Source organism: Abramis brama, assembly GCF_963993115.1.
Source record: "Abramis brama genome assembly, chromosome: 11".
NCBI classification, from domain to species: domain Eukaryota; kingdom Metazoa; phylum Chordata; class Actinopteri; order Cypriniformes; family Leuciscidae; genus Abramis; species Abramis brama.
Window position 1 is genome coordinate 37,529,077 of NC_139973.1, and position 25,755 is coordinate 37,554,831.

At 39.0% G+C, this 25,755-nt stretch overlaps 2 protein-coding genes across 2 annotated transcripts in view; one reads left to right on the forward strand and one right to left on the reverse strand.

Moving 5' to 3' along the window:
* Nucleotides 1-217: 217 nt before the first annotated feature.
* On the reverse strand, nt 218-20,869 carry stradb (STE20 related adaptor beta). The gene is made up of 13 exons (XM_084128799.1): nt 20,664-20,869; nt 19,615-19,686; nt 19,426-19,487; nt 17,367-17,450; nt 8,370-8,466; nt 7,900-8,021; nt 7,052-7,160; nt 6,843-6,966; nt 4,946-5,117; nt 4,090-4,194; nt 3,750-3,997; nt 2,392-2,434; nt 218-2,314 (listed from the first exon to the last, which is right to left on the reverse strand). Exons 3-13 carry the CDS (start codon nt 19,435-19,437, stop codon nt 2,153-2,155), a joined length of 1,278 nt encoding a protein of 425 aa, XP_083984925.1. The 5' UTR covers nt 19,438-19,487; nt 19,615-19,686; nt 20,664-20,869; the 3' UTR covers nt 218-2,152.
* A 592-nt stretch (nt 20,870-21,461) lies between these two features.
* The window catches only part of trak2 (trafficking protein, kinesin binding 2), a 28,406-nt gene continuing 24,112 nt past the window's right edge, over nt 21,462-25,755 (forward strand). Inside the window, exons 1-2 of the mRNA XM_084128977.1 lie at nt 21,462-21,576; nt 25,142-25,336. Coding sequence (XP_083985103.1) covers nt 25,282-25,336 — 55 coding nt within the window. The 5' untranslated portion in view covers nt 21,462-21,576; nt 25,142-25,281. The remainder of the gene's footprint in view (nt 21,577-25,141; nt 25,337-25,755) is intronic.

The window sequence follows — 25,755 nt, forward strand, 5'->3', positions numbered from 1 at the left end:
GTTAGATAAATTAGTAAAGTTACAAGGGAAATAAGGTCAGTAAATGATCAAGAATAATTAAAGGTTAACAAATGAGACCCTTATTGTAAAGTGTTACCGGTAATTATTTATCTGACATTATTATTTATTTGGCAGGAACTTTAAGTTTAGAATTTCACTTTGATTCTACTGAAATAAGAAAAGGCAAAAAGAAAAAAAATGACTGGACACCAACAAGTTAAGAAACAGAGTAAGAATATATTTATCATATGTCTAAATACAGTTAACATAGCAACAAAAAAAATCAGTGAATACAATATCGGTCACAGGTGAAACTGCTCAGGCCTTCAGTTTGATCATGATTGAGTTCCAGAGCACATGTTGAGGCAGTGTTGAAGGCCGTTTGAACAGCACAGCGTTGATGGTTTGGTGTATTTCTTCACAGGATTAAAACATGTGCAGTTTCTTCATAGAGAGGAAGAGGAGGAGGGTTTTGGAAATCTGAACACAGAGATACACACAAACACATGTACTGTACACACACCCACACTTTCACGGTCACAGGCTGAGTGGGTGATGTACTAGTAACCTTCTCTCTCTCTCTCTCACACACACACACACACACACGTGACATCTGGCTCCCAGCATTCATGGCTCAGTTTGATGACCTTACTCATAGGAGCTGGATCAAATCCAGTGATCTGCAGTTAGTTCATGATGTGATTGGCTGCTGTGAACATCAAACAGGAAGCTCTGATCACACACTGACATCCAAAATCGCATACTTCCTATACTACTATAGTATACTATAGTAGGTGAAAAACAGTATGTGACAAAAGAAGTATGTCTAAATTCACAGTACTCATAAAAGAGTAGGAAAAAAGTACCTGGATGACCTACTACTTCTGGCGAGATTCTGAAGTGTGCATATGATGGACAGTTTACTATCCCATGAGGCCACGGGAGAGGCTTAGTGAATGACACTGGTAGGTCACATGTTGATGACAACATGGCGAATGTAGTACGTCCAGATTGCATTCATACTACACACACTCATACTATATAGAACGTACTTTTTTACCGGTCGTGAAATAATTACTTGTTCGAAATAAGTACCTACTCAAGAGAGTGGATGCAGCCATGGTCTAATGGGAATAGCATACTAACAGTACATACTGTAGTATGTGCACAGTGTGCATTGAATACTTGGATAACCTAGTACATTAGTCAGAATGTGCAGCATACAGATGAGCGCACAGCATTGAATAAGACACAAGTCACGGCGTGTCTTTCTTTCATTTTTCTGTCCATAATGAAAGTAAAACGTTGCATAAAGTGAAAAAAATCACAGTCAATCTGAGCATACAGTATTTGACACTTTAAAGACCCATCAAATGGCTTGACGAATGCAGTTTAATTTCCTGTTTTTAAAAAGGACTTGCTTGTCCCAAATAGCTAATAGTAGGGCTGCACGATTTAGGGGAATAAAATCTACTAGTGTTTTTATATATATAAAAAACGGAGATAGTGAATAAATTAAAAAGCTATAGGTTTGCTGTGCTAGTTTGTAGGGCTGCACAATTTTGCCAAAAAAGTAGTGATTATATATCAATATGAGTATAATAATAATAATATTACTAAATATTACTATTGTAATGTCACTGTAAAATTTAAAAAATTGACTGTGAACCAAGCCGCTCGGAAACACTGTCAACACATGCAGTGCATATATTTATTTAAATAAATAGCAGCCTTTGTGATTTGATAACCGCACTATATCACAATTTCGGTTTTATTTTAATAATCGTGCAGCCCTAGATAATAGGCTTTTAGTTTAGGTCATAGACATAAATTATGATTTTATACTTGCTATTGCTAGTCAGGAAATGTCTAGGCAGCTGGTATGTGCTCATTCTAGAGAGCATTTGATTGGCTAAAAATGTAGATACGCCCATAAGTGCAAGATGATGTCATCAATATTTTGGTCCACAAAAGAGAGGGAATTTAGACCAATGAGATTTCACTGTGGGTGGGCTACCGTAGTATGCAAACCAAGTGAACGACAAAATGTAGCAGCTGGTTAGGATGGGTTAACATGGAATATATGTATCGCTAGTTGCCTGGGTCAAGGTTCGTGTGAGAAAGGAATTGGACTAGAGAGGGACGGCGAGGTTTAGGAGAAGTCCCACATGCCGTCCTCTGGCTCGGTGTCGGTGGGAGTCGGGGTGTTGCAGGTCTGGGTCGGTGTTCCTGATGGAGGTGTGTCTGGAGGACAGGACACTGGCACGGCCGGATACATCAAACTAAGGAAAGAGTCCCTCGTGTGTTTCTTCACCTGGAAAACACACAGATCAATGCATGAATTACTCAGACTGAAGATTTAGTGAAAGCTTGATGAAAAGGTGAATGTACCTGTCTGAAGAAGGGGTGGCTGAGGAGAGCAGTCGCAGACGGCCTGAACAACAAACACACACAATGCATGGGGTTCAGTAAACATAAAGAGCCACATTTACTAAACAGGGCAAATTAGCATGAGAGCACAATTCTATATAAGCGCAGATGGGAGTGGAGAGTTCTGTGCGTAAATTAAAGAACAGACGCAGCCGGAACATTTCCATAATGAACAACGCAATCTACAAAATTACCGTCTGGTTTAAGACATGCTTTTCAGGTGGTAAATATTATAATGGCGCAAATACTAGTAATTTGACGAGCGCAAACCTTAGTAAATCACCTTGCACGATTCATTTAAATACTCTCGTCCCATACATTTTGTATCTGAAAGGGAAACTTCTACAAATGCATATGCAATAAAGTCAGCCGCAAAATCTGTCCACGCCTTCTCAGCGCTCATTCTTCACAGCGTGTCTTTAGTAAATCCTGACAGTGGTGTTTTAATGCCAAAAGAGGGTTTGCGCTTGTGGAAAGTGTCTTTGCCAAAAAGGCAAAAGAGATATCTGTATCTGCTCTAGACAAGGTGAACATTTTTATCACCATACCAATAGCAGGTGAATAAAGTAAAAATAAATAAATAAATAATTTTTTTGTGTTTCATTAAAATTATATATATATTGTGTTATGACTATGGAATTATTTCGCCGTTTTTTATTTGCAGCAAACCCCAACAGATAAATGTGTCACACTGTATAAACTAAACTTCTGAGAGTACATTTTTGTTGATAAAGGGGCCATATCAAACTTTATTTATTACATTTTCCCCTTTAAGTCCACTTCTAATGTTACTAAAGTTTTTGTGCAAAAAAGTCACAGTAATAGAATAATAATAAATTGCCATAAAACCTTATGCAAAAAAAAAAAAAAAAAAAATTATAGTCAGTAGTAAATTATTATGTCAGGTTTAGAGGAGTTATTCAGGTCCACAATACTAATAAAATATAACCCTAAAGTTTAGGTTTTTGTATTATTACAATTTTCCACTTTTAGTAAAGTTTTAACATTTTTAATTAGAAGAAATCATCATATTAGAATGATTTCTGAAGGATCATGTGACACTGAAGACTGGAGTAATGATGCTGAAAATTCAGCTTTGATCACAGGAATAAATTACATTTTAAAATATATTACAATAGAAAACAGTTTTTTACTGTTTTGACTGTATTTTTGATCAAATAAATGCAGCCTTGGTGATCAGAAGAGCCTTTACAAAATCTTACAGACCCCAAACATGTTGAAATTCTTCTAAAAGCTTGATCTGTCCATTCTGAGCTCTGGCAGTGTCGTGTGTTTGCGAAGGGTCTCGCGGTCTCTACCTGCGCTCAGGCTGCTGCTGCAGGCACAGTTGGACCAGGTTGTGCAGTGTGACCGAGTGGTTTTTGGGGGCGGGGCTTTGAGGTCTCTCCGCAGTGGCAGTACGAGTCAAACTTCCAGTCGCAACACTCTCTCCGATCCCAGAATCCACACCGGAGCGAGACACCTTGAGCGCCCCCATGTCTCCGAGAGGGTAAGGGGGGACGTCGAGGAGACAGCAGTGAGAACCCCGCAGCTTCTGAAGCAGCATCTGAAGAAGAAGAAGAAGAAGAAACAGGAAGTGAGTGTTCAGTAATCATAGTTGCTTTGCTCACAGATGGCACACGTGAAGAACGGCAGTACCAGAGTGGGCGGCATGTCCTGGAACGGCACTCTGCCACTGACCAGCTCACATGCCACGATTCCCAGACTGTAGATGTCTGATTTCACTCCATAACCATGAAGATCCTTCATCACAGAAAGAGAGACACAAAAAACCATCATAATGACTCAATGAAGCTATACGTTTAGAATTGATGTTGGTCCTGACCTTGACCGGGCCTTATAATTAGGAATGGACAAAATATTAGTACTGTATTGGTTATCGGCCGATATTAGTGAACCGATTTTTTTATTTTTTGTGTATATATACACTCATATACTCATACACACACACACACATAGACTACTTTCAAAAACAACTTTTAACCAGTAGTGTATACGTCAGAAATCATTCTAATATGCTGAGTTGGTGCTCAAGAAACATTTCTTATTATTATCAATGATGAAAAGAGTTGTGGAGTGTAATATTTTCGTGTAAATCTTAAAATTAATTTTTTCAGAATTCTTTGCTGAATTGAAAGTTCAAAAGAACAGCATTTATTTGAAATAGAAATCTTTTGTAACCTTTTGTAACATTAGAAATATATTTACTGTCACTTTTGATCAATTTGACGCATACAAATATTAAATAAAAAAATATTAAAATATTAATTTCTTTAAAAAAAAATCTTACTGACGCCAAACTTTTGAAAGGTAGCATGTATAACAGACAATTTTGGATATTTAATTGTGCATGCTCATATTTTACATTTAGATTGCACCTGTTATAATCAAACGCTCAATTCCTATATTTTTTTTATATATATATATATTGTTTATTGTTTTATGCTGTCTTTAATGCCGCTGTTTGGAACAGCTTTCTCATCAGGATTGTCACCTGTCGCAGAAGCTCCGGGCTCAGCCACGGCAGGAGAGACGGACTGTGCTGAGGCATGTCAAACACAGCTCTCATCCTCTTGCCATCCTTCATCAGACTGTACACACTCTGAAGCCCTGACAAACACACACGGCCTTCAGCTGACAGCAGCACATGACTCGCTTTCACACCTCTGCAGGAGAGAAGAGATGAGATGAGAAGAGACGACAGGAGACGAGGCCAGATTAAAGGGATAGTTCACTCAAAATTTCTGATTTGTTCCATAATGGGTCGTTCCAAAGCCATAAGACTTTTGTTCATCCTCGGAACTCAAATGAAGATATTTTTAATGAAATATGAAGTGATTTCTGTCCCTTCATTGGAAGACTTTTCACCCAAAACTCTGACAGTTCAAATCATTCATAAAGAGATCGTAAAATAAATCCATATTTATTGAGCAGTTTAATCCAATTCTTCTATTGCTTTATATGATGAACAAATTCAATTTAGGCTTTTATTCACATTTAAACATTGATCACCGAACATTAACAGAAGCTCAAACACGCTGCGTGAAACACGAGAATGAACCTCATTGGTTCTCACGCATCAAGCAAGTATGCTTGAGCTTCCGTTTACCATATTTGAACGCTCATCAATGTTTATATGTGAATAAAAGCCTAAATGAATCATATAAAGCGATCGTATCTCTTCAGAAGACTTGTGCTGCGTCCCAATTCCCATACTATCCATCCTAAAAAGTATTAGAAATTAGAATGAATGTGTTTAAATCATAGTATGTTGTAATGTGTTGATACCCATTTGCTCTAGGTGCAGATCCTGATCCGTGCTCACCCTAACGGCCAATATTACCTACAACCAATTGTGGTTTGGACGAGGATTCGATTAGAACTACAAACACGAATAAGTGTTTAATAAAACTACAAACATGGCGGATGTGCGAGACCGATAGTTAAAGGGATAGTTCACCCAAAAATGAAAATTCTGTCATCATGTACTCACCCTCAAGTTGTTCCAAACCTGTATGAGTTTCTTTGTTCTGCTGAACACAAAGGAAGATATTTGGAAGAATGTTTGTAATCAACCGATCTCGGTCCCAATTGACTTCCATAGTAGGAAAAAAATATACTATGGTAGTCAATGGGGACCGAGATCTGTTTGGTTACAAACATTCTTCCAAATATCTTCCTTTGTGTTCAGCAGAACAAAGAAACTCATACAGGTTTGGAACAACTTGAGGGTGAGTAAATGATGACAGAATTTTCATTTTTGGGTGAACTATCCCTTTAAGTAGAGAGGTTTAGATAAAGGGGTTTGAGTGATTACCTAACGAAAATATATTTGTTCAATGTTATCCACATTATATTTCATCTGCAACAGCATTGTGAACTTTTATAAAGATACGTTTGGTCGGTAACTTTTAAATGCAGCATTATGCGTTTCTCTCCGATACAGTAGGAAATTCAATTAAATTGATATGGAGGATTTTAACTGTGACGAGATGATTGACAGGGCAGTTTAAACAGTGACAGGATGCATGTAACTAATAGACAGAGCGATCCGTTAAACACACAATTATGAAGAAGTAGTTTCTCCCAAAGCTTGCCTACTCTTCTGCTACACACTCAAAAGTATGTACTTTTCTTCTCAAAAACAGTACATACTTTTAGGGCATGGTATAAGTAGGCGAATTGGGACGCAGCATTTCACAATCTCTTTATGAAAGTTTTGAAGCATTAGAGCTTTGGGTGGATAGACTTTCAAGGAGGGACAGAAATCTCTCATTTGTGTTCCGAAGATGAACAAAAGTCTGATGGGTTTGGCATTACATTTGTTTCATTTTTGTGTGAACTATCCCTTTAATTCAAGCCTCTGTGAAACCGAGCCCTCGTGCGCTCACCTGTGCACGTAGCCCATGTGATGCAGGTACTCGAGCGCTCGGAGAACTCCGTACAGCAGGTACGCCATCAGAGACTCGCTCATTCCATCCGGAAAGTATGACCGGAGCAGAGAGTCTGCAGAACCTGAATGAGACACGTGCAGAGAAATCATGAGGGAAGGATGAGGACAGAAAAAGAAGGTAAGAGACAGATGAGTGTGGACTCTTACCGTAACCCATGAGAGGAGACAGAACCCAGAGCTGACTGCAGGAGCTGAACACCAGTCTGGACGTGAGCAGGTTCGGGTGACGGAACCGTCGGGACAGCAGAACCTCATTCTGCGATTAATATGCACAAACTATGAATGCACAAGCACATAGGCTTTTCTGAGAAAAAGTTGTGTGTGTCTAAAATCTGAAAATGCCCTCACAATTACAGTCAATCCTCTTCAACCAACGCGAGGACAATCATCATAACAGGGCCAAAAATAAAACTCTCTTGCTCTCGTGTTGTTGCAAACACCAATGCTGTTATTTTTCTGAATAATGACGTCAGCCTGTTTCTCAAACAAATCATGGTATGGCTTCAAAAACCTTAAAATATAATACACAAGTCTTATGGGCTACTTTTTATAATGTTTTTTGTCATTTTTGGAGCTTAACGGTTATTTCATACACCAACAGTCATTATGAAAATAGCCTCATGTTACAAAAATGATCATGAAGAATTCCCTTTTTTTCATTTTACTAAGAGTGTGAACCGGTAATACAGTACATATGTATTTTTTAATGCAGTATGCTTTCATTAATATAATCTCATTGATTTTTACTACAACAACATTCATGCTAAAATAAATTTATATTATTTTCTAATAATGTTATATTATATAATATATACTGTTACTATTAACATTTCAGATTTAAAAGCTCCCTTCATAAACAAAAACAGACAAAATCAATAGAAATGCCAATACCATAAAAGTCTGAATGATATATTTTTGACTATTATTTCATATGTCAAAGCTTCATTTTTAAATAGTAGAAATCAATGGTGAGCTCTCATCAGTGTATTACACACCATCAGCTGCAGCAGCTCATCTTCTGTACACTCGTCCAGGTTTGTGTTTTTTACTGCCACCAGCCGGCCAGACGGTGTGTGACGTGCCATGTTCACCTGACTGAGGTTATTAAAGCCCCGGCCTGCACAAAAATACACACACACATAAGCATTAAGTACAGAGTAAGACATATGGTAATAATACATGATATAAACGAGATTCCAGGGAATATAACTAACTAACTTAGGTTACTCTTTATTTTAAGGCGTCATTGTAACAGTGTAATTATATATTTAAGTACTGAGTAATATTAAGCAACTAAATGTACTTACTATAGGGTTAGGGTTTGGTTGAGGTTTAGTTGCATGTAATTATGCATAATTTACTGTTATTACTATGGTAAGTACATGTAACATATGTAACAAGGACACTGTAAAATAAAGTGTTACCCTAACTTATATCATACTATTAAGTAAGACATGATCCCTACCCAGTTGTGTCAGCAGCTGATAGTGGGCGGAGTCAGTGGAAAGATCTGTGATGTCATCTCCATCCGTCAACACAGAACACGGAGAGACGTCACTGCTCTGTCACACACATAAACGACAGCAACACACGTCCACATATGAACAAACACGTCACACATACGTGAGTTAGATGTTCGCTAGGGAATTCTGGTGAAGACTTCAAATGTCAATAGAACATAATGAGACACTTTCTGTCCTGAGAATGACACTCATGTGATGCTGGAGGACCGAGCAGAAGATAGTTGGAAGAATATCCACAGGTCTCAGATCAGCTTTATCCTGCATGATAGTATAATTGTCAGGTTTGGCATAGACGAAGCAGACAGAATGGCAAGTGAAATGCTTTAATTTGCAGAATGGATCGGTACAGCGAAACAGGTGAGTAAACAGTAAGTTGAATGTCAGATGATAGCTTAACTGAAGTGTAACCAAGTCTCTCTCTCTCTTTCTCTTGCAGATGATGATGAAGGAGTTCCTTAGAAGACGGAATGGTGACTGGCTGAGAAGATCGGGATCGAAGGTAGGTATACAGGTAAGTATGGCAGAGAGTCTGTGTCATGTATAGACGAGATCAGACAATGACTGAATGTTTGTAGCAGGTATATATGGGTGAACTGATGATGAGGTCCAGGTGACGGTGATTAGTAATCAGGTGACAATGAGCGTGTGAATGACTGAGTGGGCGGAGTGAGGGAATGAGTGGAAGGAGATGGTGATGGAATCCTGACATACCCCCTCGCTCTGATGGAACCAAAAGTCGACAGCTGGAACCTCCGAGGGCTCACCTGACCAAGGGAAGAGAGGTGGCTGATATCCGAGGAAGCACTGAAAGGGGGTGAGCCCGGTGGTACGCTGAGTAAGGGAATTCTGAGCGTATTCCGCCCAGGGGAGGTATCGGTTCCAGCTGTCTTGGTACTGGTGGCAATAAGTTCGCAGATAACGTCCTATCTCCTGAATCTTCCGCTCAGTCTGGCCGTTGGTCTGCGGATGATATCCTGAAAAGAGGCTGACAGTGACCCCGAGGAGCTTGAAGAAGGCGTGCCACACCCGGGAGATGAATTGGGGTCCCCTGTCCGAAACGATGTCTCCTGGAATGCCGAAATTTCTGAATACATGATGAAACAATGCTTCAGCTGTTTCTAAAGCCGTGGGTAAACCAGGTAAAGGTATCAGCTTCCAGCCTTTGGAAAATCTATCTACAACGACGAGCACACAGGTAAATCCACCGGATCTAGGAAGGTCAGTCATGAAGTCCACTCCGATGTGTGACCAAGGGCGTCTGGGTATAGGTAGTGGCACAAGTTTACCCTCAGGTAGTTTCCTGGGAGTGTTGGTGATGGCGCAGATTGAGCAGCCACGGACGAACCTGGAGACATCTTCGGAGATGGACGGCCACCAGTACCGCTGACTGAGGAGCGAGAGGGTACGCTTGCTACCTGGATGTCCAGAGCCCGGAACTGTGTGAGCAGAGTCCAGAAGGGGAGTACGAAGATGTTGAGGTACGAAAGTACGCCCTTCTGGACCTCCTGGCGGAGCAGGATGGCGAGAATTTTCCTGAGAGATTTGCTGGTCGATGTCCCAGAGAATGGGACTGAGGATTAAGGCTGGAGAGAGGATGGTTTCAGTACTGAGGTCCTCTGAAGATGAATGATGGAGTCTGGAAAGAGCGTCTGCCTTGCAATTCTTACTTCCTGGATGGTAAGTAACAACGAAGTTGAATCGAGTGAAGAAGAGTGCCCAGTGGGCCTGGCGAGGATTCAATCTTCTTGCCTCACAAAGATATTCCAAGTTGCGATGATCTGTAATTACTTCGAACTGGTGATTTGCTCCCTCCAGCCAATGTCTCCATTCTTCTAAAGCCAGTTTTATGGATAGCAGTTCCCGGTTGCCGATGTCGTAGTTTTGCTCCGCCGGGGACAGCTTTTTGGAAAAGAAGGCACATGGATGGAGTCTGGGAGGCTCACCCTGCCGCTGTGACAGCATCGCTCCAACCCCAGTGGAAGATACATAGACCTCAACAATGAAAGGAAGTTCTGGATTGGGATGGATGAGGATTGGTGCTGTCGTGAAGACTTCTTTGAGGCGATGGAAGGCTTGGATAGCTGTGGGATTCAAGGACAGAGACTTGGGTCGATTCTTTAATGAAGATGTGAGAGGAGCACTGATGAGACTGTAGTTCTTGATGAATCTTCTGTAGAAGTTTGCAAAACCGAGGAATCTTTGAAGTTCTTTGACAGATGTGGGTAATGGCCAGTCTTGGATTGTTTCCACCTTCCTCTGGTCCATCTGGATACCATGCTGATCTATGATGTAACCCAGGAACTGAACAGAGGTGATATGGAACTCACACTTCTCCAATTTCAGGTAAAGCTTGTGTTCTCTCAGTTTCTCTAGTACTTGAATGACATGACGATGGTGTTCAGCAATTGAAGATGAATAGATGAGGATATCGTCAATGTAGACAATCACAAAGCGGTTGAGGTACTCACGGAACACTTCGTTCATGTACCCTTGGAAGACCGCTGGAGCGTTGGACAGCCCGAAGGGCATAACCTGATATTCATAATGGCCAGATGGGGTGACGAACGCTGTCTTCCACTCATCTCCATGCCGTATACGGATCAAGTTGTATGCACTCCGAAGGTCCAGTTTCGAAAATATGCGAGCCCCACGCACCTGCTCCAAGGCAGCTGGGACCAGAGGAAGGGGATAACTGTATTTGACGGTTTGAGAGTTGAGATGACGATAATCGATGCAGGGCCTCAAGCCTCCGTCCTTCTTACCCACAAAGAAGAAACTTGAAGCGGCAGGGGAGGTCGATGTGCGGATGAACTGTTGTTGTAAAGCCTCCTCCACATACTCCTCCATGGCCTTCTGCTCCGGGATGGACAGTGGATAGATACGACCTTTAGGTAGAGTGGCTCCAGGTAGCAAGTCGATTGCGCAGTCCCATGGCCGATGAGGTGGTAGTTTAGTAGCCAGTTTCTTGCTGAACACATCCTGGTACGCCCAAGCGGGAAGGAAGTCGACCGGAAGTTGAAGCCGGCCGCGTGCCACCATCTTGTAGCAGAACTTCACCTGCTGTTAGCATCCCATTGACTCCCATTCATTTTGGCGTCACTTTGACAGCGAATAACTTTACATCTGAGGCGTTTGAAGACTCCATTTGTCCATTATTTATTTCTAAAGAAACACGACAATGTATAAAATGCTCCATTACCTTGTAGCTTATGTTATGGCCCCGTAGAAGCAGTTTTTGTAAAAGTAGGCTGACGATTGCGTCATAACCACGCGACTCTCTGTCGCACAGTAGAGAGATTACCGTATGGACGGGAGGAGAAGCTCGCGGGCAATCGGGGGGACGTGGAGGCAAAATTACAAAATAATTAATCAGTATACCTAGCAAAAGTTGCTCCTGCTCCAAGCTCATGAACAGCTCCTACTCACACTCTCCGTCTCTGCAAGATTCGGAAGGGAATGATTCAGATTTCTCTTGGCACAGCTACTAGAAGACAGACGGGTTGCTCACGTGGTCCGTGTAACGCTTTGCTCGGTTTGAGTCTGCGCGTGAGGAAAGGAAGTGCTAAGAAATCGCTAAAAATGGGCTTCACTTCCAATGAGATGGCTCTGTCCACTTCTTATACTGTCTATGGGTACGCCTGGTACTCCACTGGAATCTCTACTTGATGCTCTACTTCAGGGCTCTCAACCGAGGTGGAACAAACAGGAACTTTAGACCTCTTCTGAGGCGTCGATGATGAAGAAGGGATTTTCTTGATGGATGACAGACAGGACAAATGGCAGGACTCACCCCAACGTAATACTTCACCAGATTTCCAGTGGAGCGTCGGCTGATGTTGAACTAACCAGGGGTGTCCCAGGATGAGCTCAGCGGTGGACTCCTCCAGCACCATAAAAGAAATCTCCTCTGAATGAAGACAACCAACACGCAGCGTCAGAGTAGGTGAACAGTGACGAATTCGACCTCGACCCAGCGGTTTTCCCTGGATGGTTTGTACATGGAGGTCTTGAGAATTGCGATGTTTGCGGATGTTAAATTTTTGGAGAAGCTGTGTGGAGATGAAATTCCCCGCCGAACCAGAGTCAATAAGGGCTTGCGCTGAGACACAAATACGAGAAGTTAATACATGCACAGTGGTGCGATTTAAAGCTTCAATTTTAGGTGAGACTTGAATTGTGCTTACCGCTGGGCATGGAGGTCGAACAGGGCAAGAGCTGAGAAGATGATTATCAGATGCACAATAGAGACAGAGTTTATGAAGAATTCGTCGTTGACGCTCTGAAGCTGGAAGATGGGCGGAGCCGAGATCCATAGGCTCTGGTGCTGGAGGAGTGACTGATGGATCTGTGGGCGGAGGACATACAGTGGGAGTCGGAGAATCACAGGCTGATAGTCTTTGCGAAACTCGAAGGGATTTTTGAATTAATTTCTCAATTCCCAGACTGTCGTCGTAAACCACCATCAACTGACGAATGTTAGGGTTCAAACCATGACGAAAAGCTGTGATCAATGCTGCCTCATTCCAACCACTGGATGCCGCTAAAGTGCGGAATCGTAAAGAGAAAGTACTCACAGAAGATTGGCCTTGACGAAGATTGTAGAGTTGATCATGTACTGATAGATCGGCAGCTGTTTGACCGAAAACTTCTTTGAAGTGTTGTATGAAACCGGAGAGGGATTTGACGACTTCCGAATCCGAATTCCACAGAGACTGTGCCCACTGAAGTGCTTGCCCAGACAGAAGTGAAATGATGAAAAACAACACGAGCTGAATCGTTGATGAATTGATGTTCTTGCATGGAGAAATACAAAGATACCTGAAGTAGAAACCCACTGCAGTCCTCCGCCTCACCGGAGAATGTCGCTGGTCGGGCCATGGGACACGCTGAGGCAGTGAACGAAGCAACGGGCGCTTGAGGAAGTGAAGCTGAAGAGGCGTGTTGATGAATGGCGATCGGATTTACAGGTGAATTCGCTGTGGATTCCGAAGGATTCTGCATGGTGGTCTGATCTTCTGTCAGGTTTGGCATAGACGAAGCAGACAGAATGGTAAGTTAAATGCTTTAATTTGCAGAATGGATCGGTACAGCGAAACAGGTGAGTAAACAGTAAGTTGAATGTCAGATGATAGCTTAACTGAAGTGTAACCAAGTCTCTCTCTCTCTTTCTCTTGCAGATGATGATGAAGGAGTTCCTTAGAAGACGGAATGGTGACTGGCTGAGAAGATCGGGATCGAAGGTAGGTATACAGGTAAGTATGGCAGAGAGTCTGTGTCATGTGTAGACGAGATCAGACAATGACTGAATGTTTGTAGCAGGTATATATGGGTGAACTGATGGTGAGGTCCAGGTGACGGTGATTAGTAATCAGGTGACAATGAGCGTGTGAATGACTGAGTGGGCGGAGTGAGGGAATGAGTGGAAGGAGATGGTGATGGAATCCTGACAATAATGACTGAGAAACAGGGTTATTACATTTAACTAAAGCTATTAAAAACATGTAAAGCTGAAATAAAATAAAATCTAAATCTTGCCTTGTCTTGGTGTTGCTACTGCCATTGAGCTACAGTAGTAGTGCTTTGTAATTAGAAATTAAAAAAATATTAAACTCAGCAATTAATTACATAATTCATAATGCTTTATGAGAGTTCACTCAGTTCCTCATTAGTTCAAGTCTTAAACATTGGGGGTTTTTCTTGCTTTGAATAAATGTCATATTGAATTTCATAAGCAAGTCTTGTTGCAGAAACAGAACATGCATTGCATCACTGTGAACTTTAAGGGGTGATTGAGTTATGTTCAAATCTCTTTGCAATTAAGCCAGATTTGATATTATTCACGTAGCTTCTATAAATATGTCAACACTACAACAGTTTATACTTTAGCTAACTTCAGCACATAACTTTATAATTGAATAATACTAGTAGACCATGTATAACAATTCTAGACCATGAACGGGACAGTGACTCAGCAGGGCTGCAATAAAAGACTAAATATTTCTGTCACAGGAGGGGAATCACAGACGCCTTCAACATTCAGAGAAAGACATGGGACAATAACACAAGTGAGCTTTCATCCAGATCGATGGGACAGAAAAACTGCTTTGTGACGCCCAACACAATAGATCCACTCAGAACACACTTGAGCACAACAACAATCTGAAACTCACTGGAGCTTGTGCTGAATATCCAATGACGCTTCAATTGGCACGAGTGACGTGTCCATCATCGCAAGACATAGTGTCTGCTACAGGGACTTTCACACTGACAACTATCTGCAGCGACAAACTGACTGGAAGTCATTCATTTTAAATAAGAGTTGATGATTTAAAGCGACGTGGGCAACAGAGGCCGTTGGCAATGCGACAAAGTTAAGCTGAGTTAAAAGTTCATAATGGATATTTAGGTATCAAACAGGACACAGATTTAAAATGGAATTATTATTATTAACACAAACATGATGATATTAATAATGTTTGAAATGTGATGATTTAAAATATATTACAATAGAAAACAGTTATTTTACGTTATAAAATATAATTTAACCTAAAATTTTGTTACTGTATCCTGTTTTTAAGCACATAAATACACCCCTGGTGAGCATTAATATTATGTGTGTGTGTGTGTGTGTGTATATATGTGTATGTATATATATATATATATATATATATATATAATCTAAAATCTTTCATTAACCTTTCATTGAAGTAAAAGAATTGAAAGTGGGGGGTAAATCACATTATAAAATAAATGCTTTTCTCCAAAAGATGCTGGCCATAATTATTGGCTCCCTGTAATTACATTCTTTTTGCAACCTCCTTTTACCAAGATAACAGATCTGAGTCTTCTCCTATAATGCCTGATGAGTTTGGAGAATAACTGACAAGAGATCAGAGATCATTCCTCCATAGAGAATCTCTCCAGATCCTTCAGATTCCCAGATCCATGTTGGTGCTTCTTCTGTTCAGTTCACCCCTCATTTTCTATAGGGTTCAGTTTAGGGGACTGGGACGGTCATGGCAGAAGCTTCATTTTGTGCTCAGTAACCCATTTTTGTGTTGATTTTGATGTTTGTTTTGGACCGTTGTCCTGATGGAAGATCCAACCACGGCCCATTATAGATTTCTAGCAGAGGCAGACAGGTTTTGATTTTTTATCTGTTGGTATTTGCTGAATCCATAATACCATGTATCTGAACAAGAAGTCCAGGACCTCCAGCAAAAAAATAGGCCCACAACATATAAGATCCAGCAGTGTATTCAACCGTAGGCATGGGGTACTTTTTATCTCTGTTTTCTCCAAACACATCTGCTGGGTTTGCTGCCAAAAAGCTCTTTTTCTGTTTCATCTGACCATAGAATCCGGTCCCTTTTGAAGATCCAGTCGTGTCTGACCACTGAATATGCTGGAGTTTATTTTTGGAGGAGCGAGGAGGATTTTTCTTTAAACCCTCCCAAACAACATGTGGGGATGTAGGTGTTGTTTGATTTTTTTTTTAGGCTTTCTGACCCCCAAGACTCAAGTAATCTCTGCAATTCTCCATCTGTGATCCTTGGAGAGTCTTTGGCCACTCAAACTTTTCTCCTCACCGTACATTAAGACAATATAGACACACGTCCTCTTCCTGGCAGATTCGTCACATCTTTAGTTGATTGGAACTTCTTAATTATTGCCCTGATGGTCAAAATGGGGATTTTCAATTCTTTAGCTATTTTCTTACAGTCACTTTCTATTTTGTGATGCTCAACAATCTTTTGCTGCGCATCAGAACTATATTCTTTGGTTTTACTCATTGTGGTGGATGATTAAGGGAATTTGGCCTTTGTGTATTCGTCATATTTAAACTCCTGTGAAACAAGAAGTCATAGCTGGACAATTTCATGTTCCTAGTCACCCTGGTGTGCTAAATAAAGGTAAATATTAATGGGAATATACTTCAGAAATATTTTACTCGTAAAAAATTCTGAGGGTGCCAATAATTGTGGCCGACGTGTTTTGGAGAAAAACTTTTATTTCGTAATGTGATTTCCTCCCCACTTTCAATTCTTTTACTTCAATGAAAGGTTTGATTTTTGCAAATTTTTTGAATGAAAGATCAAAAGGATAAACAATGCAGATTTATTTTTTACAGCCATTTTTGATTATATTTACCAGGGGTGCCATTAATTCTGACCACCACTGTATATACATACATACATACATACATACACATATATATATGTGATTTTTTTTTTATATATATATATATATACTGATCATTCAATAATGAAACAAGTGAAGTCTTTATGAGTGAGTCACTGAATCATAAAGAATCACATTGAATCACATTGAATCATTGAATTCATTCAAACCAATTTAGTTTATAAATTAAACATTTTTAAATAGACTGCAACAATTACAAATTTGTCAGAACCTCCATTAATTGACGTTATTTTATTAAGTTGTCCGTTCAGAAACGAGGTTGAATCGTGATCTCTATTAGAAAAAAAACACAATTGTGATTCTTAATTTATCCAGAACCGTGGAGCTATAATATATATAGACAGATAGATAGAAACACAAACACAAATATAATACAGTATAATATTGACAGTATTGCTTGTAGATTAAATAAATAAAAATATATCTGACACATATGTTTCGTCACACAATCACTGTGTGACTACTACACCTCTTAGAATTGCAACTTCCGTAAATTCCTCTTCCTGTCATTCCCATGTAAACTCTATTTCAACACCCTGGATTGTGGCCAATTCAATTCAAATTCTACCTGACACCACATTGAGCCAATTCCTGAAATTTACAATTTTGACTCAGTGCTGCTAGCGACCAACAATGCAATAATTTAATCACGGTCTGTGTCAATTCCCCAAGAGTGAAAGTCAATGCCTGATGCCTTCACACACACCACTGATGATCTATTATTAGACTCTACTGACCGAGCACTGATGGCTGATGTCTTCATACTGCTCCTCTATGCTGATGGACTGGACGTGTGAGTGGGACGAGATACAGGAGCAGTCCTGAGGGGAAAAGGGGAGGAAAGATGAGACACAACCCCCACCCCACAAATGAATATGGAGATGAATATGAACATCCAAAGTATGAATATGCATTAAAGGGTGGGCTGAAGGGCAAAGCAAGACGAGGCAAAAGGAAGACATGATTATGGAAATCAAACTAGCTATGTTTGATTAAGCTTTGGTTACAGGAATGTTCCAATGCAAAAAGTCAACATGAAAAAAAATTAGACAAATACATGTTACTTCCTTAATGTGACGCATTACTGAGTAAAACAATATTTGTAATCCATTGTCCATTGTAAGTGCAGTACTGTAAACATGAGGGACGAATCATGCTTGTAGAACCTGTTTTGAATCTGGAACATTAGGAGCGAGACATTAACAGACACGTGATGATATTAATAATGAATTTATATATAATTATGAATTATGATTATTATGAATAATTGTGGAAGAACACTTAACGGCATTTTCCCAGAATGTTCTTTTAAAATTTCTTTTAAATTGATGTCAAAATGTTCTTTTGTAACATTAGTTAAAAACAACGCAATGGACATTTTGTATTGATGCCAAATTAACATCTGTTTTCATGGCTATTAATCACTTTGACAGTATTTATTTATTTATGTATTACTGAGTGAAACAGGATCCATTGTAAGTGTATTACAGCAAACACGCTTTTTGTGTGTTTTTACACACTAAGGAACAAGTCATGCTTAATATAGACCTTATTCACAGCAGTGCCATCTTTGATTTACATCCAAGCGAATGAAAGCGAGGCTGTGAGGGACAGACGTACATCTCTTCAGTGGGTTGTACTGTTATTTAAATGTGTTTTTGAATTGTTCTGCTGATGAAACAGCAAAAATATCTTTCCAAGATGTTTCAGTCGACAAAAAACCTGAGCTGTGGAAAGTGATTTAGGAGATTTACACAGCTTTTTACAGCGGATTGAAAACACGGCACATTTATCTATCACTCACAGCCTCGCTTTCATACCTGTTAATTATGCACGATATATTGGACACCATATCAGTATCGGCCGATATGTTCATTTTTAATGTTATCGTTATCGGTCAGATAAGAAAATTTGTTCTATAACATCATTTACATTTACATTTGGCAGACGCTTTTATCCAAAGCGACTTACATTGCATTTCAAGGTACATTTTACATTCTTTATCAGTTCTTGCTTTCCCTGGGAATCGAACCCATGACCTTGGCGTTGCAAGCGCTAACGCTCTACTGTTCGAGCTATATCTTAAAGCCGATAAATAATGGATTATTTCCTTTAGCTGAGACACTTCAGATGTGCACTGTTGGACATGACGCTTTTGAATTGCTTGAAATATGATTGGAATCACTTCAAAAAATGAAAATACAGTGAAGTGCAACATGTGCAGCGCTAGTCTGTCATATAGGCTACATTAAATTATAATGAGAACTTTGAGAAGTGCTTGGGACATGTCTTTTAAAGGTGAGACTTTTGTTTTTGTAATCAGGCTCTCAAAAATCATATAAAAATTTTGATTTATCGGCCAATATATCAGTTTTAAGCTTTAAAATTTAAAGAATTATTGTTATCGGCCAAAATTTTCATATCGGTGCATCCCTAACACCTGCTCTGAATAAAGTCTATAGAACCTTTATCCAGAACATTTCTTCATGAGTGAGACATTGACATAATCCTCTTGGATTCAGAGGTGAGGTGGAGAATTGGTGGATATTAATGAGGGCGTTTATTATTAAATGTGCTGATATCTAGGGACTAGAGAAGAATCAGGCCATGGATTTTGTTCAGTGAACACCTTCAGTCCATAAAAACATCCCGAAAGTGAATACTAAACCCACTCCAGAATCAAAGCCAAACATTTCTGATACCTAAAAACAAGACCTGCATATATAAATAAACACAGAAAGCATGAATCATGAGCGTAGCACAAACAAGCTGGGTGTAAAAAGATTCGACTCTCACCAGAAACGACATGAGGTGCTTTTGGCTGAGCTGATGCTTCACTGGAGTTCATTTATCTGATTCTGGAGACAGTGAAAAAAAATGAGTGCATCTGGAAAAAATACTTCAGTGGCTGTTTCCAGATTGCCACGCTGCATTTGTCATTGCAAGAAAAAAACTGCATGAAAAGCACAATGTTTTTCCGCTTACCTGGCTTTGCTCGGATTTCACTGCATAAAAACACACAGACTTCATCTCATTTCATGCTGCTCCATTAGAGTCCTATGAAACAAACCAAACGCTTTCAAGCAAATATCAGATTTTCAGGGCTTAAATAACATTGCATATGATCCAAATCCGTAGCTTTCATTAGAATTGCACAGTATTTTCTAACTGAAAGCTTATCGAGCTGATTATTTCTCAACAGTCTGATTTCAAATATATCCTGTCTGAAATTCCTCAGCATCCGCGCATGGACCGGCGCTGTCCCCACGAACAGAGCAGCCGGATTCAGTGTCTGCTCCGCTTGAATGAGTCTCTGAGTCTGACCTCCTCTCTGCTCCAGACATCATCATCATCTTCTTCATCTTCAGTTATCTCGGCTGATAAGATGTCACATCTGTCTAGACGCATCAGCTCTGATATCGCCACAGATGACATTGGGAACTACTGTCCATTTTGTGTCGTTACGTAATTACTATTAGCAGCATCGAAATGAGTTCATGCTTGCCAGATTACACTTTATTTATTTAATAAGGAAAATATTAAAGATTATTACATATTTACAGCAAAAGACGAGGCTTCTTAGTTAGATCGCAATTGTAAATTAAATAAATGCATACTGATGCACAATGCAGCAGACATATAGATCTACATCCACAAATTGGATGAAATCTTAATTATTAATTATGTAATTATCAGAGCAACTAACAACATGGTGCCCTTCCTAGTCCTTGACAGTGAATGCATGTAGGTTAACAGGGTTAAGAAAAGAAAAATATTCAAGAAAGAGCCATGGTGCACTAGAAGGCTCTAAAATAATCTGGACTTTAACATTAAACCCAACTTGTTTCATATAAATTTAAATAATGTTGCATTAGTGCATTTGGTGACTGTACTAAGGAATTATGACAGTAATAATGCACGTTTAACATTATTTGCACGTGCTACCATAACTATTGTTTTATCATATCATACATAGCAATAATTTGCTGGGTTTGATGTGACGCTCAAAGCCATATATAATAAAAACAACTCACCATTGTTGAATGTGGATGGAGGTTCATCTGTAAACTGATTTTGTACCCTTGGTTTTGACGGCGAGCGTCACTTCTGGGCAGTTACAGTCACATCACAGTTTTATTCTATGAGTAAAATAGAATAACGCGGCGCCTCTAACATTTAATAACATTTGTAAGTTGACTTGCCAAAGCTTTTCTTCACAGTCCCAGCTGATCACGCTCCGGAGATATTTACATAATAAAGGTCTTTCATACATGTCGTAAATGAGCACCAGAGGATTGTATATAATAAAAGTCTCTTAATAATTCCACTAAACTAGAAGGCTATACATAATAAAAGCACATACTCTATCCAATTAACTCCCCTCTACCTTTTAAATATTTTTGTAATAATAGGAAGTGATCTTAAAATAATTAAAATAATTTAAATTTGTTTTCAAATGGGACCTATAATATGTAAATAATTAAGATAATAAGATAAGATAATACTTTTATCACAAAATAAATATATAAAATAATAAGCAAAATAAATATATAAAATAATATAATTCCTGACCCCTCTAATGTTTACAATTTCTCTATTATCTTATTATTATAATTATTATTGTAATTATAATTATTATTATTATTATTTTGTTTGTATCTGTTTAACATGTGCTGTTTATGAAACACTGAAAATGTATAATAATTATTGTAATTGTGTGACCCATTCAAAATATATAAATGAATAAATATCTCTGGGACTTTTATCACAAAATAAATGTCGCGGAATATATGACGTATTTATGGATCACTGACGCCAGATTTGCCCAAACTCTTCCCCAAATACCCCTCCCTCCTCGCTCTGTTCGCTATTGTCTCAAACGCTCGAACTGACAGGAGCCACATGTACCACTAACGCTCGGATAAACGGATTTTACGTGAACCAAAGGTAAGAGAGGGAGATATTTTCCGCTCTTTCACAGCTGGTGTACAGAGATGTGTGTGTGTGGGATGAGTGGATGAGTTTGACGGGTCACGGGATGTGCTTCTGCTCATATGGCCGTTAGGATGCAGATCAATGCATGTAGTTCAACGCATATTGTTCTCTGTTTGTTTTTTAACGAGTGTTCAATAGACGGGTTGGTGTGTTTTCTGTTCTAAATCTGCGCATTTTAAAGATCTGGATAATCTGTGTGACATCTGCAGGGATTATGAAATCTGTTGCATCAGATCAAATGGGCTTTATCATAGAGCATCTCTGTGCTGTATTTGTGTTCAGATGTTATACATGATTTTCATCACATTCATCAAGCACAGACAATTAATAATCCATCACTAACATCTGATGATTTATGAATTTTAGTTTTATGAACACGACCTGTTAACAGAAGTTCATACATGAGTGATTTTACGATTATGTATTTAAGTATTAAGTGTATGTATATATGTGTGTGTGTGTGTGTGTGTATATATATATATATATATATATATATATATATATATATATATATATATGCATGTGTGTATATACACATACACACACACACCCAGAGTACATATAGACCTATAGCTAAACTCAATAATAACAATAATAATATTTCATATTTATACTGTATTATCTGATTGTTTGTTTATTGTTTGACAACAGATTTAACAAGTTACTTTAATTAAAAGAAAAGAATGTAAGCTAAAAATGAATTTGTTTATATAACATTTTGATTCCTTTAATGATGCCGTACATTAATTGCAAAAATTGCAATAACAGACATCAGGCCTCATGTGTTTGACTTTAATAGTTTCCTTTCAGTCATATTTCAGACTTAAACGCGAGCCCTCTGATCTCTCACGTGGTTTTTGTTTTGTTTTAGTTTGTAACCGTTCCATGATTGCAGATTGGGAAGATTGATGAACAGATGCTAATGGAGGTTTATTGACGGTTCTCCTCTCCCTTAAGCATCCGAGAGGCTGAGAATAAATGGGACGACGTGTAATAGCTTATTTCAGGTGTCATTTAGATGGAGCTTGTTGGAAGTCATGCTGGCAAAGTCCTGAACAGCAGAACCACACCTTCACAAATATACCTTTACTTTTGGGATGCGTCAATAAAAGGACAGTCTGATGTGTTGATATATGCTTGTTTTTCCAGTGATGCTGGTTTTGCATTGAGTCAGGTTGGGATTATTAATAACTCTGTGTCCGGCTTATGGATTTGAATATCTGTTTCCTGTAATGGGCTGGTCAGACGTTGTGGGCATGAGGCTCGATCGATATTAAAAGAACAGGTTGTCATCACAATCTCTGCACTTCCCAAGAGACAATAACTTCCTGAAGTAAGACAAAAAAAGAGGAAGAATATAAATATCGTTGTTGGGAATTATATTTGACAGAAAGGCCTTGCACAGCTGCTTATCTCCTGACTATAACAAGAGAATAAATCTGTCACGTTCCACACACAAAAACAAGGATAGGATCCAAATGCAGTAAGTATTATTTATTAGGGTAATCCGTACTCATAAACAGTCCAAGCAGGGGTCAAAACCAAAGTAGCAATCCAACATAAACAGGAACAATACAAACAGCAAGAACAGAACTCAGAAGTGGCGTGAAAAATACAAGGACTCCGTGACACACACTAAAACAGACAGGGTTATATACACAGGGAATAGACAATGATAATGGGAAAATGGCTGAGTGCAATGATCAGTGATAAGGAACAGCTGAGTGTAATGATGAGACAAGGATCGTGGGGAATGTAGTTCAAAATGTGACAGACACCGTGGGGAAGGAGGACATCTAGTGGACACCTGGAGAACACAACCTGACACCGTGACAAAATCAAGTTTTCAGGTTTAATAAATAGTTTTTGGGAAACGGTACAACACTGAGGATTAAGTGCTGAAGATCCTGTTCTGAGGATTAGTTGCAAGTGAAAGCAGATGAGATGGTCAGTACAGTATTAGTTACAGTATAATATTGACAAAATATTAATAAAAAATATGTCTAAACTCTGAAGCTGGAGTTTAACTTGAAATGTATCAGCCAAGTAATGGTCATTACAGGAATTTGTTATATTAAATTGTTCCCATTATTATTTGTAATACATTGTAATGCATTTCTATTCACTTTCACTTTTGTTTGTGGTACAACCGGTCTGTTTTGATCTCTCTATATACACACACAAACACACATTTGAGTTTAACAAACAAATGCACATTGTTACAAAACCATGTGAATACAAAAAAAACTTCATCGATGGATCCTGAAAAATATATATATCACAGTTTCCACAAAAACAGTAAGCAGCACAGCAATATTTTCAACATTTATAATGATCAGAAATGTTCCTTTAGCAGATATTTCACATTTATACTGTGTTATCTTGATCATTATTTGATAAATCTTCTTTTAAAAACAATGTTACCGACTCGCTCCATGAATCACCTGCTGCAAACATGAGTGAAACCTCACACTGAGGTTGTTTGTAAGTTGTGCTGTATAAAAGGGTCTGCGTGAATGTGAATATAGCCTACTTCTCTGCTATCTTTATTTATTTTTCTGCCTTGTGATTTATAGTACATTTTTGTAAGCAGACTTTTGGCTCTCGTCTTTTATCCGTTATAGAACCAACCCTTGTTTTCCAAATGAATACCATGTTCTGTAAACCTCATCAGGCCTACACTTATGTGGGATTTTCTTCTCTCCAGACCTCAAGACAGGAAGTTCATGTGTGCTCCTTTAAACCGTTCTGGAGCCTTTCTTTTTCTGAACAACAGGAAGTGCCCCTCACTCGCCCCTCTCTCGCCCCCCCTGTCCTGAGGAAGACAGTCACGCTTTAGAGACAGACAGGCGCACCAAAAACTTTCAAGTCACACTTGAATCAGTGTCACTGCATTAGATCCAATCTGCACTCATAACTATGTATATGTTACACTATCATAATAATTATTAGTAGTAGTAAAAGTATGAATTATGCATACAGTTTTTATTAATAAATAGCAATAATAACAGTAATAATACAGTAATAATCACATAATGTGAAACAAAAAAAAAAAAAAAGGAAAAAAAACCTGTACATTATGAATATAAAAATAATAATCATAATATTCAATCATTATTGTTGTTGCTGTTGTTATTCATTATGCATATTTAATTTTCTTTTAATAAAACGAATTAAATTGGTTCTGATGTATTGTATACTTCAACATAAATCATCATTAAAAAAATATTAAACCTTTCTTGTAATGGACAACTGAAGCCTTTCACATAGCTCTCCAAATGACATAATGGTTCAAATGTTAGCCTGGATTATTGTCTCTCGCTCGGTCTCACACAGGCTTGCTGGAGCGGAGAGATAATCTGCCAAACAGCTGGAGGAGAAACACTGAAATGTCAGCAGAGAGCGAATGAGGAGTGATTATATACATGAAAACACATGTGAAATGTGAAACACATGGCCTCTGAAATGTGCATATGATTATTACTGTAAATGTCATGGTATTTTCTGTGTCCTTCAGGTATAGGCTGGAGTCTGCGCATCTCCATGGTGTCTTAATGCAAAACAGGATGTGACATCAGCAGCCTTCACGTCTTCTGCTCGTGCGGTTTGGGCATGAGTGAGAAGCCCCGCCATCATTCGCCCAGCTGACCAATCAGAATGTTCGAGGTGAAGCCCATGAGCGTTGAGAAGAAGGACACAGCTGCGGGAACAGGTGTGTGTGTGTGTGTGTGAGACACAGAAAGAGGAAGTCACATCAGGCTGAGTTACTACAGTAAACTGCTCCACTGAACCACATATTCACCCAATCGGAAATATGTTACAGAGCAAAAAGAAAAGGAAGAGAGGGAAATTAAACTTAAAGGGCTCATGACATGATAAAAATCAAATTTGCCTTGATCTGTTGACAAATAAGAGGTCTTTGTACCATTAAAACTTCCAAAATTGCATGTCTTAAAATGTCCTCATCCGTACAAGAAGAGCAATTCATTTGAACATGTGGGGATTTCTGACATCACATGGGCAAATACATTTGCATAGGATTGCCTCTAGAGCAAGACTAGTTATACATCATCACACCATTGGCCCCGCCCACTGGTGTTCAGTCACTTAAAGTCGATATGAAACAAGTTG

Coding starts and splice junctions, on each gene's coding strand:
- stradb (XM_084128799.1), bottom strand. Junction 8,467..17,366: donor ACATCAGCCATCAGTGCTCG/GTCAGTAGAGTC, acceptor TGTGTGTGACAG/AGCAGTGACGTCTCTCCGTG. Junction 7,161..7,899: donor ATGAGCTGCTGCAGCTGATG/GTGTGTAATACA, acceptor TATTAATCGCAG/AATGAGGTTCTGCTGTCCCG.